Source organism: Rhinoderma darwinii, chromosome 3 (genome assembly GCF_050947455.1).
Source record: "Rhinoderma darwinii isolate aRhiDar2 chromosome 3, aRhiDar2.hap1, whole genome shotgun sequence".
In the NCBI taxonomy this organism is placed as follows: Eukaryota; Metazoa; Chordata; class Amphibia; order Anura; family Rhinodermatidae; genus Rhinoderma; species Rhinoderma darwinii.
The window spans coordinates 291080680-291098894 of NC_134689.1; the positions used below are offsets into that span (position 1 = coordinate 291080680).

The 18215-nt window shown below is 43.9% G+C and overlaps 1 protein-coding gene across 3 annotated transcripts in view; it reads right to left on the reverse strand.

Annotated features, from left to right (window-relative positions):
* Window positions 1–17980, reverse strand: part of USP8 (ubiquitin specific peptidase 8) — a 75899-nt gene extending 57919 nt beyond the window's left edge. Inside the window, exons 1-3 of one of the 3 annotated variants that reach the window (XM_075858051.1) lie at window positions 17817–17980; window positions 9387–9578; window positions 3126–3270 (exon numbers count right to left, since the gene is read on the reverse strand). In XM_075858051.1, coding sequence (XP_075714166.1) covers window positions 3126–3270; window positions 9387–9490 — 249 coding nt within the window. In that variant the 5' untranslated portion in view covers window positions 9491–9578; window positions 17817–17980. Of the gene's footprint in view, window positions 1–3125; window positions 3271–9386; window positions 9579–17631; window positions 17757–17816 lie in introns of those variants that run through there. The other 2 variants (XM_075858053.1, XM_075858052.1) reach the window with 2 other exon arrangements.
* Window positions 17981–18215: the final 235 nt, after the last annotated feature.

Here is an 18215-nt window from a genome sequence, read left to right on the forward strand (position 1 = left end):
ATAGTGAATGCGAACTGGGCCCGTTCCATCCACTATGGTGTACGCCGTCTGTGTGGGAACGGCGCATGCGCCGCTCCCACACAGTCCAAGTTGAACTGTGCGCCGTCCGGCGCCATTTTCCTGTGGACCGGAAGTCGCGGCCGGACAGTAAGATTACTACTTCCGGTCGCGGCTTCCGGACTTGTGCACTTGGAGCAGCGGCAGCAGACGGAGCGGACGGACCGGAGGGAGCGGCGGCGGCAGGAGCAGGTAAGTGATTTCTATGTATGTTCGTGTTTCAGTGTGTGTTTACTACTGTATGTAAACCTACTACACTGTGTGTTAGCTCAAAAAATGGCGACACACAGTGTAGGAGGTTAGACCGTTCAAACCCCTCGTTTTTCCCGGCACTAGCCAGGATAAAGGAGGGGGGGATTCTGAGAGCTCACTAGAGCGAGGGATTTTTTTCCAATTTTGCAGCATAAAGCAATGTGGTTGCTTTACCACATGCAATGCTGCAATTTTGGGAATTGCTCCATCTAGTGACCAGCGCTGGGAAATATTATAAATTAGAATCTAATTTATAATATTTCCTGACTCGTGAAAAAAATAAAAAAAAATTAGAACACTGTTTAATCACCTATACACTAATTGTTTAACTAAAAAACTAATTGCTAGCAACACATTCCCTTTAAGTGAAACCCCTTTCTCTCACGCAGTTAGGCAGCTCCACCTCACGAGAACCGCTGGTGTTGACACCCACTTGTCTAGTATAGGCTAATTTGCATATTTAGAAAAAAGCTCATAACTTTTAAAATAACAGTTTTGGGACACAATTTTCACTAGTATTATCAGTGTGACCGCGCCTATTAGATTAGCGAGGAGATAGGGAATTACTAAACTATTGACAGATCCTCTTTAAAAGGGATTGTCTCATCAAGGAACCTCTTTATGTCCAGCAACCAGCTACAGCTGGCCATACATTTCCACAGCAGCGGCCGTCTGCAGGTGCGAGAGCCACTATTTGTTAGCAGCAATCCGGTCGGAGACCCCCCTTTATGATGTCCATATGCCCAAATAAAAAAAAGCCTTTTAAATGTGTTTTTCAGTTACACATTTCTGACATGTTAATAAGACATGTCATAAAAGTCAGATTGAATGGGATCTAAGTAAAAACTCTTTCAATCAATATAGAGGTCTTCTTTCTCAATTCTTGTTGGGGATGTGACCATGCATGCAGTGTTGCCTTATCTTAAATATTTATTCTATAAGACAGTGCTATACATGCAGGACAAGTTCTTATCTATCAATTCATTAGATTTTAGATCAGCTTAAAGTATGTCATCCGTCAACAGAGTACAGGTTACTGTAAACAGCAGAGTGCTGGTGGACAAGCAGCAAAATTGGGGGGGTAAATGTGAAATTCTTTGCAGTCCTATGTCATGTGAATTCATAGGACTGCTGGTACGGGTGAGCCATTTCCAAATTTCAATAACAAGAATATAGTTTCACCGGTCGTATCAGCTCTACTGCGCATGCGCCGATTATGTCAAACTACACCTGGGTGTAGTGTGATGTAATTGGCGCATTCGCAGTAGAGCAGATTCGACCGGTGAAACTTCATGTTGTACTGCGAATGCGCTGATTCAGTAGCCGAGGCACGCTCAAGAGAATACGGGGCCAGGAGTGATCACGGCTTCTCCACTGCCTGGCCTGTCAAAGAAGGAAGGAAGGGACGGACGGACGGACTGGGGTAGAAGGTAGAGCAGTTTGGAGCAACAGTGATGCCCTCTTTGCTCCAAAAAGCTCATTTGCATATGAAGAAGCTACACTATATTACTGTGCTGCGGCTTTAATAGGCACATTTCTGGTGACAGACTACCTTTAAGCAGCTTTAAAACATGAATTGTATTATTTATTTAATTTTTTACAGGGCAAATTTACAGTTTAAGTTTACCTTTTACAGAGTGCAGATAAAGAGAAAAGTTCATGCAATATACTATATCTATTTATTGTTGTTGCCTTAGTACTGAATTGCCAAAACAGGACAAAAAATAAATAAATGTCCGGTAAAGATCTTTAGTAATAGTTGTTTGTTTGTTTGTTTGATTAACTAAAGGCCCTTTTACACTGGACAATTATTGGGCAGACGAGCGTTTATAGAACGCTCATTCCCGATAATTGCAGAGGGCACAGGGCAGCGATCAGCAGATGAACGAGCAAACACTCGATCATCTGCTGATCGTATCATTTTAAGTGAAATATTATCGTTGTCGACAGCACATCTACCTCCGCTGCCGTTGTTATAATAAGGTATGGGGACGAGCGATCGGAGTAACGGCCGCTCGTCCCCATACATAGCTCCGTGTGACAGGAGCAAACGAGCGGCAATCAACGATGTCTCATTAAATCGGCGCTCGCTGCACCGGCCGAATATCGGCAGGTGTAAAAGGCCCTTAATTGATTCATAAACTGATCACTAACAGCCAGACGGCTGTCAGTGCCACACCGCCCACCCCCTGAACCCCTACTGTGCTTATAGCAGTTAAAGCTGGGTGCCAATCTTCCCTTTATCTATGGGAAAACAAAAAGGCATTTTTACATTGCTAAATAGTGATCATGAGAGCTTCTAGATGTCATTACCCGCTCCCTATATGGCTTGAATAACAGCCGTATTGTTGTGCTGGGCACAAATATCATGCCATGTGTTGCCAGCTAAAGTGCAGTCAGAAAACCTCCATTACCTTTACCTAAGCGTTATATTCACATACAATGCGGTCAACTGGCGAAGAATGCAGGGAGTGTGAAAACACGGACTACTCAAGAAACCGTTAATGACAACATGTTCCTCTATCTGCTCTGTATAAATCACCCAGTATTGTAGAAAAGGAGAACCTCTTATATAAAACTATTTGGCCTCATGCACACGAACGTGCATTACGGTCCGCATACTATCTGGGAGCCCGGACCGCAAAGACAAAACAGGACAAGTCATTTTGCGGTCAGAGCTACTTAGAGTCAATGCACATCTTGTGTGTACATGGTCCGTGATTGCGGATGACACTCCGCGGCCGTCCATGCCCGTAATCACAGCCGTGTGCATGAGGCCTTACTCGAGTATAATGGGATTTAAATGAAAACTGTACCTGATTGTGCTTGAAATCCGACCTTTTTTTAACAAGCTCAAATACAAATAAAAATTTCATATAGAGGACATATGCTTTTTCTTCATCTCTGTCAAGTCTGCATTCCTCTGCTTTCTGAAAGATCTTGCAGGCAGTGGTGACATAGCTTAGAAATAAAAATAAAATAACGTGAGTCTTTGTGGATTAACAAGACAGAACAGTGTTTGAGAAATGATTCAAGAATGCTGCACTGAATTACATATATATTCAGTAAATGTGCTTTATGCAAAAGACTGCGTGAGAAGGTCTATAAAACCTGCCCTTTACCTTTGTAAATCAGTTGTTTCAGAATGACCAAGAGGAAAAGTAACGTGTAAAAGCTCCACAATATATACAAGAAAAAACAGAAACTCTGAAGCATCACCTTGAAGCCAAATTAATTATTTAAAGAGAACCTTTCACCTCCCCATACATGTGCAGCTGAGTGCAGCATGTAATGGGGAGGGCTGAACAAGCCCTGGGGCACTTTACATTTTTTTTCTACCTCCCTCCGTTATTTATTTAGATATCGGTGCCGTTATATTTGGCGCCCGATAATTAAATAACCCCCTGAACTGTCAACGGGGCGTGTACTGGCAAGGGGGCGTGTTACTATGGCTGTGACACTATTCAATTAGAAATGGAGAGTGTTACAGCATAAGCAAGGAGAGAGAGCGTGAACGCCCGTGCGCACGCTCTCTCACTCTTCAGCTTTGAAGATCAGTCTTCTGGCAAGGGGGGGGCGTGTCTCTGCTACGGACAGTGTAAGCGCTCCCCAGCTCTTTTAACACTGTCTGTAGCAGTGACACGCCCCCTTGCCAGAAGACTGATCTTCAAAGCTGAAGAGAGAGCGTGCGCGCACACACTCTCTCTCTCCTCGCTTTTGCTGTAACACTGTCCATATTAGATTAGACAGTGTTAGAGCCATAGTGACACGCCCCCTTGACAGTACCCGCCCCGTTGACTGTTCAGGGGGTTATTTAAATATCGGGCGCCAAATAGAATGGCACCGATATCTAAATAACAGAGGGAGGTAGAAAAAAGATGTAAAGTGCCCCAGAGTTTGTTCAGCCCTCCCCATTACATGCTGCACATGTATAGGAAGGTGGAAGGTGAAAGGTTCTCTTTAAGAGTGGATTAACACACAGTAGTGTGCAAACGTTAGGAAGTTATGGAAAAATGCTGCAAAGTAAGAATGCTTTCAAAAATAGAAGCGCTAGTTGTTTTTTTATCAATTAACAAAATGCAAAGTAAATGAACAGAAGAGAAATCTAAATCAAAATTTGGTTTGACCACTCTTTTCCTTCAAAACAGCATCAATTCTTCTAGGAACACTTGCAAAGTCATGGATTTTGTAGAATTATAGTCGGGTGTATGATTAACCAATTATACCAAACAGATGATAATGATCACCATGTTCATATGTAGGTTGAAACACAGTCAGTAACTGTAAGGGTATGTTCACACGGCAAGGCCAATTACGTCTAAAATTCCGGAGCTGTATTCAGGCGAAAACAGCTCCCGAATTTCAGACGTTTTTACAAGTGCACGCGTTTTTCGCGACGTCTTTTACGGACGTAATTGGAGCTGGTTTTCATTGGAGTCAATGAAAAAGTCTCCATTTAGGTCCCAAGAAGTGACATGCACTTCTTTGAGGCGGGCGTCTTTTTACGTGCCGTCTTGACAGCGGCACATAAAAAAAAAAGCCCGTCTGCAGAGAACACCATAAGACCCATTGAATTCAATGGGCAGATGTTTCAAGACGGTTTGGATCCGTTTTTTCAGCCGTAATTTGAGGCGTAAAACGCCTGAATTACGTCCGTAAAAAGGGCGTGTGAACATACCCTAACAAACAGCTGTGTAGAAGGAATAAAACTTGGTGAAGATCAGCCAAGCTCTGCTACAAAGGTGAGGTTGTGAAAGACAGTTTCATGTCACAGGTCTACCATGGCAAGACTGATCACATCAACAAGACACAAGATACTTATGCTGGATTAGCAAGGTGTATCCCAGGCAAAGATTTCAAAGCAGAGTGGGATTTCAAGATGTGCTCTTCAAGGTCTCTTGAGGAAGCACGAAGAAACGGGCAACAATGATGACCGTAGATGCAGTAATCGGCCAAGAAAACTTACTGCAGCAGATCAAAGACACATCATGTTTACTTCCCTTTGAAATCGGAAGATGTGCAGCAGTGCCATCAGCTCAGAACTGGCAGAAACCAGTGGAACCCAGGTGCACCCATCTACTGTTCATAGAAGTCTGGCCAAAAGTGGTCTTCATGGAAGAATTGTGGACAAAATCCCATACCTTCGATGTGGAAATAAGGCCAAGCGACCAGACTATGCACTAAAACATAGGCACAGGGGTGCAGAAAAATTGCATCAGGTGCTCTGGACTGAGGAGTCAAAATGTGAAATATTTGGCTGTAGCAGAAGACATTTTATTCGCCGAATGGCTGCAGAGCGGTACAATAATGAGTGTCTGAAGGCAACAGTGAAGCATGTGGAGTTCCTTGCAATTTTGGGGCTGCATTTACGCAAATAGAGTTGGAGGATTTGGTCAGGATTAATGGTGTCCTCAATGCTGAGAAATACAGGCAGAACTGATGCTGTTTTGAAGGCACTATTATTAACACTTCTATTCTTGAAAGCAATCTTACTTTGCAGCATTTTACCACAACTGCCCAAAACTTTTTCACAGTACTGTATATCAGTTGCATTCTGCCAGTTGTTTCATTTACCCTTATACCAGACACAAGAGATGACATTTTTGTGCACCGGTCCGTCGTCCATAACTGCATACAGCTTTTTTTATCCACTAAAGTTAGAAATGCAGTGTTTAAACGGATGCAACCAGTGCCAAAAAACGTTCCCAAAGGAAAGCATGGGATCAGTTCTGGCGTTAGCTTCTCCCTCCGGTGTTTCTGTACCATGCCGGAGGGAAACTATGCCAGATCGCCGAACATATGGGAACGGTTTCTAAGTAGAATAATTGCATTTACAGTAGTTGTCAAAAAATAAAATATATATATATATATATATATATATATATACACACACACACACACACAGCTAAAAAAAAACAAAAAAATAAACAAGGGAACACTTAAGCATCACAGTATAACCCCAAGTCAAATAAACTTCAGGGATATCAATCCGTCCAGTAAGGGTGTATTCACACAGTGCGGTTTTGCCATGTTTATTGCCGCGCAGCCAAAAACTGAACTTAAAAAAAAAACACCAGCGATTTGCCAAGGCTTTGTAGTTCGCATGGTAACTGCGGCAAATCACGGTAAAAACACATGCATTTTTTTCAGTGCGGTTTCTGGCCCTGTGGCAAAAAAAACACAGTTGTGAATACACAGTTAGGAAGCATGAAAGACTGGGAATAAATTTCACCTGCTTCGTTGGAAATGGAAGTGACAACAGGGGCCCTGGAGAGGCATCAGGAAGACAACCCCCAAAAAGGGAATGGTTTCGCAGGTGGCGATCACTGACAATTCCTCTCTCATTCTTCCAGAGTGATTGTGCTCTAGTTTTGCATTTTGTTAGTGTCCTTGTCACTACTGGTTTCAAGAGGCGGTATCTGTAGCCGTTTCAGCTCGTCAGTCCAGCTACTTCCATATGGCACAATCATACGTGCCGTTGCAAGGTTTGCTGTGTTTCCCAGCATGGAAGGACATCAACCCATCAGCAGGATCAGTATGTTTCTTTGTCCAAGGAGGAACAGGAGGAGCACTGCCAGAGCCCTACAAAATGACCTCCAGCGAGCTACTGGCGTGCATATCACTGACCAACCTGTCAGAAACAGACTCCATGAGTGTGGTATGAGGGCCCAACGTCCTGTAGTGGGACCTGTGCTCACAGCCCAGCACCGTGCAGCTCAATTGCCATTCCCCGGAGAAAACCAGAATTGTCAGTTCCACGATTGGCACCCCGTTCTTTTCACAGATAAGAGCAGGTTCCCACAGAGCACGAGACAGACGTGAAAGAGTCTGGAGGAGCCATGGTGAACATTATGCTGCCCACAACATCATCCAGCGTGACTGCTTTGGCAGTGGGTCAGTGATGATCTGGGGAGGCACATACTTAGAGGGTCGCACAAACCTCCACGTGATAGCCAACGGTACCTTGACTGCTGTTAGGTACCAGGATGAAATCCTTAGAGCCATTGTCAGACCATATGCTGGTGCAGTAGGCCCTGGAGCAGGACAATGCCTGGCCTCATGTGGCCTGAGTGTGTAGACAGTTCATGGATGACGATAGCACAGATGCCATTGACTGGCCCTCACGCTCCCCAAACCTGAATCCAATTGAGAACTGCTAGGACATTATGAATCAGTGCATCAGATAACGCCAAGTAACGCCATAGACTGTCCAGAAGCTCACGGATGCCCTGATCCAGGTCTGGGAGGAGATCCTCCAGGACACCATCCGCTGTTTCATCCGGAGCACACCCAGATGTTGTCAGACGTGCATACGGGCATATGGGAGCCATACACACTACTGAGTTGCCATGACGAATTTCATGCAAATTGGATGCGCCTATGATTTACATTTTTATACTTTTCGGGGTGATTTGGTTTCCATTAACAGTTGACACAATTTTACTCTCAACGAATTGCACAATTTACATCAGTAAAGATTTCTACTACTTGTTTAAATATGTATACCTTTGAAAGCGTTCTTTTTTTGGTTGCCTTTTTTTTTTTTAATAAAAAGGTCAATGTGTTTTGTACAACTTTATAATTCGTTTTTATAAACAAAAAAAAAAACTTACGATAAATCCAGTACCCGTCAGGTCCACGGGACTGACGGGTCCAGTAACAGCGGGTTCTGCATGTCTCTTACACATAAGATCCACCTGTAACCGATCACATCTAAATTCACAGATTCAGGTCTTCGCGAACTATACAGCTGCTCGGTATACAGAATACAGAGCAGCTGTATCTCAAAAAGTAAAACACACTTTTAATAAAAACTAATTATAAAGTTGCACAAAACACACTGACTAATAAAAAAATAAAAAAAAATAAATGAATCGCTTTCAACATTTTACATAGCCATTAAATCTTTAGTTCATCGAGATCCGATGTGTGATAGATATATAAAATCTATATAGGTAGATTTGGCAAAATTCTAATTATTAAGGGCAAATTCTCTATTTAACCTTAACGTTCCCAACAATTTACATCACAATGGTCTTGGAGCAGGGGGAATTTATTGAAATGTACTGTACCTATAATTTCAGTCCAACTATAAAATGAAAACAATGCTGCACACCTGTAGCGTCCATGGCCGCGGACCACCGGGATTACTCACTCCCCAGCGGCCGCAGCCATGGATTTCTAAGCGCTGGCCCGCATCTCCTCCCCAGGAAACGACCAGCGCTAACTTCCGCTCAAGTCTACGGTGTCCCGTAGGGTGCGCGTGCACGCTCGTGCCCAGTCTTAAAGGGCCAGCGCGCGCACATGGGAATCAATTAGCCCATGATCACCCTGGACTATAAGATGGGCCCTGCCCCTTTGCTCATTGTCTGAGCGTTGTTAGTATTCCCATGTCTTGCAAATGGTCCCCTTAGTGTTATCCTGTTCCCGTCGTTACACGTGCCCTGCTACCTGTATCCTGTGCTGTGTCCTTGTTCCTGAGCCTGTTAGTGTTTGGAGTCGTGTCCTGCTGCACCTGTTGACATCCGCCACGCCTGGCGCAATCTGTCATTCACCAAGTCTGGCACAACCTGCTGCACCGGCTGTCATCCGCCACATCTGGCGCAACCTGTTGAACCTACTACCATCCGTGTCAGAGCCCCTGCCACCATCTGGACTATTTCAGGTACCCTTGTGCCACGAACTCGTATAGACTTTTACATAGACTGTGACTCGGTTAGCTGCCTTTCCGCTACGGCGGAGCGGCCTAGTGGGTCCACATACCCCTAGATCACGACAACACCTAAAGTCAGAATCACTTCATTACACAAGGAAGAATCTATCCACAAGGACCATACCTTATTCAAGAATTATTGCAAAACATTTCTCTGCACATTGTGCAATGGAAAATTTTAAGTACTTCTAGTATTGCAAGGAACATAATGTAATTCACAGCAAGACAAAAAAGGTTAAAAGCGGAAACAAACCTTCAGTAGAAGTCTGAAGTGCAGAACAGAACGTGAGACTTTACTAGATTGGCTAAACACAGATTAGTAAAGCATTATTTATTATTTTACACGACGCATGAAACAAAATACCTCTTTGTACTGGATGTGTCCGCTTTTACTTCAGCTTTCTTATTCAGCTCGGACAGGGAAGTGGAAAGATACAAGTCTTTGGGTAGTGCGGATGCTGTCGGCATGTTGCCCTCAGGGGTTCTCTCTCTTTTGTTGTCATCAGCAATGGGTTGATCTTCTAGTCATCCTGGTATCAATAAGCTCCTTTGTAAACTAAATAGGTACAAACAAATTAATAAATTTAATTACCAGCGCCCAGTAATTATGACTGAGAAATAATTCTCTATCGGACTATTACTGCCGAAACCGAATGGCTAAATTAACCAAACAAACAGTCTGACTGACTCGCTTTACTGCCGATACATTTCACTACGTGTAGTGTAACCCGAGTTGTTCTTAGCTCGGCTCAGTTCTGTCAGGTTTCCGTCTTTTTTGATGGAAATAGCAAAATCTGCAGCGCCAATTTTTCTGTCCAAAATTACAGCAACTTGATGGAAAGGAGCTGTTTTTTGTAACATTGAAGTCAATAGACGACGAATACAAACGTAATATTTTCCATTTGCATCCATTATTCAATCCATTTAACGGAATTTTGTCCATTTTAGTGCGCATGCGACTTCGTTCACATCTGTGTTCGCCATTCCATTGTTCTGCTCCGTCGGAGGAGCAGAACAAGGGAATAACCGGAAGCGCAGGTTTTATTGCACCAGGGCCACCACCGGCGGCCGACAGAACCCAATGACTTTAATGGGTTCCAACAAGTTTAGATCAGGGTGTCCGTGGTTTTAGCGGAAACAACAGCGCAGTGTGCTGTGCTATTGTTTCCGGTATTCTTGATCAGATCTGTGACGGATGCACCTAATGGAGCCTCCAACATAGATTTAAACAAGGTCTTAGGCCTCACGCACACGGCCGTAATGGATTTTGCTGTCCACAAACACGGATCAGACGGCTACACATCTGCAGCCATCCACAATTGTTGAAGCACCCATAGACTTCTATGGGCAAGTCCGTGCCGCCTTTGCGGACAAGAATAGGACATGTCCTATACTTTGCGGGTCATTTCTACAGCACAGACACATCTGTGTATATATACGGAAAGGTGTCCATGGCCAATAGCAATGAATGGGTGCGCAATTTCATCCGTAATTACGTATGAAAACTACGGTTGTGTGAATGAACCTTCCTCCCTACGGACAAAAAAAAGAAAAATACATAGAGAAAAAGACGGATCATTGCCCTCGAGGCCCAAAAAAGATGCGTCCTTAAAGAGTTAAATGGTAATATATATTTTTTTAATGTGCTTGTTTTGAAGGCAGTGCGGCGGGGCACAAAGGTGATGCACGTGTGATTTGGGTTACAAAACAGTCCATTACCAGAGAGATTACTCCTAAAACTGGGTTCCTATACGTATGCCAAAAGAAATAAATACATTTTAATGCCAGGACAAAACGTAATAAATTCTGCTGTAAGCAAACTTATGTATGTGAGTGTTAAGGTACTTTTACACCGGCCACTTTTGGCCGATGCAACGAGCACCGATCAACGAGGCAGCTCGTTTATCGGTGATCATTTGATCCATTCACAAGGCGCTATGTATGGAGATGAGCAGTCGTTACTCTGATCGCTCGCCCCCATACATTTCTATAGTGTCGGCAGCGCATCTCCGTTTACACAGAGAAATGTGCTGCCGACAACGATAATATTTTGAGCATTTAAAACGATACGATCAGCCGATGAACGAGCGTTTGCTGGTTCATCGGCTGATCGTTGCCCTGCTTACACAGGGCAATTATCGAGAACAAGCGCTCTGTGAACGCTCATTTGCCCGATAGTTGGCCCGCTTAAAAGGGCCTTCAGATTAGACCAGTTACGTCCTAAACATGTAGATGCCATGTTATTACCTCCCAAGAATATCCGGAATTCAATAAGACCATCTAAAATTGCTGCCACTATCCAGGGAACTTTGAGCATCGATCCTGAGAAAGTGATCAATTCATCGCTAGTGCAATACAGAGATCATACGCCTGTGCCCAATAACTGAAGCTGGCACACACATGGGGAAGCTGTTGGATGAACAAGTTTGTTTACCTGACAGCTATCTCTGCTGACTTCCCCGAACACGGACGCCTGGCCAATCATGCATATTTATTTCATCGACAACTCCTGCTATTTACAATGAGTATGGCCACCTTTATAGGTGAGAAACATAGGTCGTTTCTGAGGTCACCACTTAATTTTATGGCGTTTACCCTGTGGGTTAAATAATGTTAGATTAGAACGGTTCTGACTTGGACAGACATAGGATACCAATTATGTTTATTTTTTACTTTACTTTAGGGGAAATACGGGAAAAGGGTTTTTTGTTTTTTTTTTACTTTTAATATTTATTTTTATCCCACTAGGGAACTTGGAACATGCGATCATTAGATCACTGGTACAATACACTGCAATACTTATTCCAGTGTATTGTACTTTTAGCATCCTCCTATTAACCCCTTCCCCCTGCTTGCATTCTGGGCCCTAATGTCCAAGCCATTTTTTAAATTTTTACATTGTCACATTCAAAGAGCTGTAACTTTTTTATTTTTGCGTCGGCATAGCTGTATAAGGTCTTGTTTTTTGCGGGACGACTTGCAGTTTTTATTGGTACCATTTGAGAGTAGATGCGACTTTTTGATCACTTTTTATCACATTTTTTTTAAGTCAGGATTAACAGAAAACAGCAATTTTTCCATTGTTTTTTATTTTATTTTTTACGGCGTTCACAGTGCGGGTTAAATAATGTAACAGCTTTATAGTCGGGGTCGTTACGGACGCGGCAATACCAAATATGTGTAACTTTTTTGCTTTATTGTATTTTTTTTTAATAGTAAAGCATTTTGTAAGGGGAAAAGCTGGGTTTTTCATTTTTTTTGTTTCACTTTTTTTTTTTTTTATTAACTTTATTAAACTTTTTTACTTTTTTACTAGTCCCACTAGGGGACTTCACTATCCTCCGATCGCTATTATAATACACTGCAATACTTTTGTATTGCAGTGTATTACTGCCGGACAGGCATCTGCTAGGTCATGCCTGCGGCATGATCTAGCAGGCATTCGCTCCAGGCAGACCTGGGGGTCTTTATTAGACCCCCGGCTGCCATTAGAGACACAGACACTCGGCGATTTTATCGCCGGGTGTCAGTGAGATGAGAGGGAGCTGCCTCCCTCTCTCCAAAACCATTCAGATGCGGTGCTCGCTATTGCGCACCGCATCTGAAGGGTTAAAACGGGTGAGATCGATACTAATATCGATCTCACCCGGCAGAGCAGGGACGCCCCCAGCCCTCAGCTGCCTCTGGCAGCTGAGAGCAGGGAGATTTCACGGCTCCCTGCTCTGTTTACTTTATTCTACAGCAGCGACGTAGAATAGCGGCGCTCTAGAATAAAGCCCACTAATGACCGCCGTAAAAAGACGTATCGGCGGTCATTAAGGGGTTAAGCTAATAGGAGTACCAAGATTGCACCTTCATTAGGCGCGCAGACTGCCATGACAACCATTGGCATCGTGTCGCTGGGGGGCTGATGGGGTGACAAAGGGGGTCACTACTGTGAATCTATGGAATACTGTGAATCTATGGAATAGCCTACCGCAGGAGCTGGTCGCAGCAGGGACAGTAGATGGCTTTATAAAAGGCTTAGATAATTTCCCAGAACAAAAAAATATTAGCTCCTATGTGTAGAAATTTTTACTTCCCCTTTCCCATCCCTTGGTTGAACTTGATGGACATGTGCCTTTTTTCAACAGTACAAACTATGTAACTACTGTTCCCTCCATCTAAGCGGTTAAACATCCGGGATCTGTGTTATCTCTGATCCCAGCCGTTAGTGCGAGGTGTCAGCTGTACTATACAGCCGACACCGAAGGTGTATGGAGCAGGAACAGCCGTGAGCCCGCTCCATACACCTCCCCTCCCGGCTATGACGGAACTATACATCAAATGAGGTTTTTCAGTTTTATTTAAATCTTAATCCCTAAATAATTGAAAGAAAAAATATGCTGCTTTCTAATATACTTTGTTTTAATTCTTCAACATTTTCAGATATTTGTTTGCCGTCAGTGAACGGGAATACTCCTGTCCCCACTTCCGCTATTAAAGGAAACCAGGTTGCATTGCTGGATCCATCGCATGCTTCATCTCATTGACTTACAAAGGGGTTAATCAGGTTCGCCAAGATGTCCATAGTTTTCATGGTAAAAATAGGGCTGCATGCAGCGCTATTTTACCTCTCGAATTTGAGACCAAGCAGAGCTCCATAAATTTGTCCAACTACTGAATTTCCTGGAGTGTAAGGCTAATTACAGTATATCTGGCCGTGATTGACCACATGATATGGTTATAACCTTTCTGACTTACAAAGGGTCCCTCGGGTTTCTCTGAGGTGTCTATCGTTTGGAGGGGAAAAATAGGGAAGCAGCGCTATTTTTCCTGTCAAATTTGGAAGCAAGTAGAGCTCCATAAATAGCAAGCAGCGCTATTTTGCCTGTCAAATTTGACGGAATCTGCAATGGAGTCTCCAGATATGAACATAGGCTTCGTTCACATCTACGTTGGGGTCCCGTTCTGACTTTCCTTCGGAGGTTTCCGTCAGAACCGGACCCTGAGCAGACACAAACTGACGGAATCAGAGGTTTCCGTTTTCATCACCATTAATTTCAAAGGTGACGGAGCCGGTGCCCATGGTTTCCGTTTGTTCTTTTTTGTGCACCAGACCAGTCGTTTTGCAATAGAGAAGCAATAGCGTAGTCTACTATGCTATTGCTTTCTGCAAAACGACGGGTCCGAAGCACAACAGACACAAACTGAAACCATGGGCACCGGCTCCGTCACCTTTGAAATGGTGATGGAAACGGAAACCTCTGGTTTCCGTCGTTGTCAGTTTGTGTCTTCTCAGGGTCCCGTTCTGATGGAAACCGATGGAACGTCAGAACGGGACTCCAACACAGATGTGAACAAAGCCTCAGTCTTAGGGTAAGGCCACACGGTGCAGCAAGTCATTTTTCAATAGAAATCAATGGTGAAATGTTTGTTATGAACAGACTGCTGCTATTATATTACAATGTGTTCTTTGTGCGGTTAACTGCATCTTCATAATGTCCGACCGCATGCAGTTAATGACCGCGCTGCCAAAGTTGTTGCTGAACTGCTTGCGTTTTTGCTAACAGTTCTGCAATGCATTGTAATGAACTATTATACAGGAAGCCCCTAACAAACTTCAACACGGGGGGAAACGATGTCCATTAATTATTTCCTTTATAAATGCAACAGAACTGCCGCATTACAGAGATAAGAAACGCATGCAGTTGAGCACATTCGGTTTTCAAACGCAACAAAACCGCGTCAACGACGCACCGTGTGGCCTTACCCTTACATTCACAGATGCAAACCTCTAAATACCTAGTCCTGCTCTCAGCTGAGAAGTGGATACAATGTTATCCAGTCTAGGGATGGGTTCACACGACCTATTTTCAGACGTAAACGAGGCGTATAATGCCTCGATTTACGCCTGAAAATAGGGCTACAATACGTCGGCAAACATCTGCCCATTCATTTGAATGGGTTTGCCGACATACTGTGCAGACGACCTGTAATTTACGCGTCGTCGTTTGACAGCTGTCAAACGACGACGCGTAAATTGACTGCCTCGGCAAAGAAGTGCAGGACACTTCTTTCAGACGTAATTTGAGCCGTTCTTCATTGAAGTCTGATGATAGCTGAGCTCCTGCTCCAACGCCCGCGATTGAAGTTTACTTTGATCGCGGCCGTTTAACCCGTTAAATGCCACCGTCAATAGCGACCGTGGCATTTAACTTGTTTACAGAGAGAGTGCGCTCCCTCTGTCCCCCATCGGTGGCCCACGAATGCAATCGTGGGTCTCCGATGGGGTGTCATGGCAGCCGGGGCCTTGATGAAAGCCCCCAGGTCTGCCCTGGACATATGCCTGTTAGGACGCGCCGGAGGCACGTCCTAACAGATTGCCTGTCAGATTTACACTGACAGGCAATAATGCTCTGGTATACGAAGTATACCAGAGCATTATAGCAGCGATCGGAACATCGCACAGTAAAGTCCCCTAGTGGGACTAGTGAAATAAGTCATCAAAGTGAAATAAAGATTAATAATAAAAATTACAGTAAAAAAAACAAACATTTTTTTCCATAAAAAGTGATTTTATTTAGTAAAAGTGTAAAAAATAAATAAAAGTACACATATGTGGTATCGCCGCGACCGTAATGACTCAATTAATAAAGTTAATATGTAATTTAAACCGCAAGGTGAACACCGTAAAAAAACAAAACGCAAAAAACAATGGCGAAATTGCAATTTTTTTCCATTGCCCCCCAAAAAAGTCATAATAAAAATGAATCAATAAGTCCAATGCACCCCAAAACAGTACCAATCAAAACTACGTCTCGTCCTGCAGAAAACAAGCCCAAAAAATCACTACATTGATGGAAAAATAAAAAAATTACGGCTCTTGGAAAGCAACGATGCAAAAACAAATCATTTTAGTTCAAAAGTGTTTATATTGTGCAAAAGTCGTAAAACATAAGAAACCTCTACATATGTGGTATCGCCGTGATCGTACCGACCCATAGAATAAAGGTAACATGTTAATTACGTCGCACAGTGAACGGCGTCAATTTAAAAACGCATAGAACAAATAGTAGTGAAGGCAAATGCCTAGGACCAGTGACCGTGCATACCCACCAGACACAATGCGCGTTTCACTGCTGATCGGCTACGTTCCAGTAAGAGAAGTGCATTGTGGGGTCTGTGGCTGGCTCATCTGTTGCAGGATTATTCTGTGGGCACTGATATGTATTGTGATGATTTTATGGCAACGCTGGACGACTCGCAGATACATCAAGAAACTTGCTACTGGCAACTAACTTTTTGGGCTGTAGAATACTGATGCATAGGACGTTTTATTTTTGGCTGCTCAAACTGGAGTGGTCCGACTCCTAATTTATGGATGTGGATGGTACATCATGGGTGGCAGACACAATGATATGATGGCACTCCTATATAGACTGAACATCTTGAAGGGCACAATCTGCAGTGTGACATGTTTACTACCAATATGGGGACAGTCGGGAGAATCACGTGCAGCCATAGCTGTGGACATTCAGGCTGAGGATTATGTCATTTAGGCGAAATTCACATGAACGTGTGCGTTTTGCGCGCGCAAAAAACGCAGTGTTTTTTGTGCATTACAGTTGCGTGTGTCATCAGTGTTTGCTGCGTGGCTGCGTGATTTTCACACATATGCCATCCTTATGACACGCGGTTTTGAGGTTTAGAAAAATAAATGCAGGTGATTTTATTTTTCCCTTCATTTCTTGATCTACTGTTGCGCAAATCACGCGCAGCACACGGAAGAGCGTCCGTGTGCTGCGCGTGATTGTGACGCACCCATTGACTTCAATGGGTGCGTGATGCGCAAAAAACGCTCAAGTATAGGACATGTCGTAAGTTTCACGCAGCGGACACACGCTGCATGAAAAACACGGAATGTCGGAGTGTCCCCATTGCCTTACATAGGTCTGTGCAACGTGCATGATTTTTACGCGCGGATCACGGACGTGAACTACGCTCGTGTGAATAAGGCCTTAGTGTGTCCAGGCTAATAAGGGGGGGGGGGGGAATTATACATGGGAAAATATTGCTACGGCAGACAGGCTTTTGTGTATGGCTACCAAAAGGCAGCTGGTAGGCCGCCCCTAAAAGCAGTAAGATTGCTCCCCACAATCTCTCTAGACATGGTACAGATTATCCAGATTAATTAAAATTGTCCTTGTTGCCTATAGGAACCAATCAGAAATCAGCCGTCATTTCTTAAGCTGCTCTGGAAAGTTCTGCAGTTATTGGTTGCTATGGGCAACAAGGCCAGTTTTACATTTATACATTCTAAGGCGGGGCCAAAGTTTGAATAATTTGTTGCTATGCGCTGTACATTGCTGTCCCTAGAAACATTGACCAATGCATGCTGGGACCTGTAGTCAATGTCATGATCAGCACAACTCAAACTGACCACATCCAACTTCATTGTTCTCCTTTCCTAGTCACTGCGATTATCGATACAACATATCAGTACAAAGTGAATCATTTTCTCAAGGACGCTGAATAAACCCTCAAAATAAGATCATATATAGCACGAGCTGCAGTCATTAACCCATGAAGTGCTTACGTGTCAGCAAAGATATATATATTTCACGTACAAGTCTAAACCTCCTTGCGCTCACCCGCAGCAGACTTCACGACAGAACTAACTCATCACGACATGGGTCAGGCAGAGGTAACACAGGGCACATCACATGACAGCTTCCAGGAACATGGACGCCTCTTCCTGCTGTGTCACGAGGGCGCTGCATACCCTGCACTCTGCAGCGTGTCTCCGACTTACCGAGATGATTGTGTCCCCGTCCCCTTCTCCTCCCCTCCAGGGCATCGCCCATTGCACACCAGGACGAGGAAAGAAGCTCCTGTAGCTCCACACGCCAAAATGGCTTCAGATTGTTTTCCTTGCGGTGTCAGTCAGCGGCCGGCGTAATGACGTCATCAGCGGTGGGGACGCGCTCTCCTTCTGCGCGCTCCTCAAGCGTCCTGTGTGTTCCCTCCACCTACAGTATACAGTAGTCTGTATCTGTACATTCAGTCCTGACCTGCAACTTGGTGTATCTCTCAACAGTAACTGATCAATAGACTCTACTAGGCTATGTATATGCAGCAAGTGGTGGATCCTTGTATACACTAAACTGCATACAATGCGCACCAGCTGCGGAATTCTGGCTGCTGTTTATGA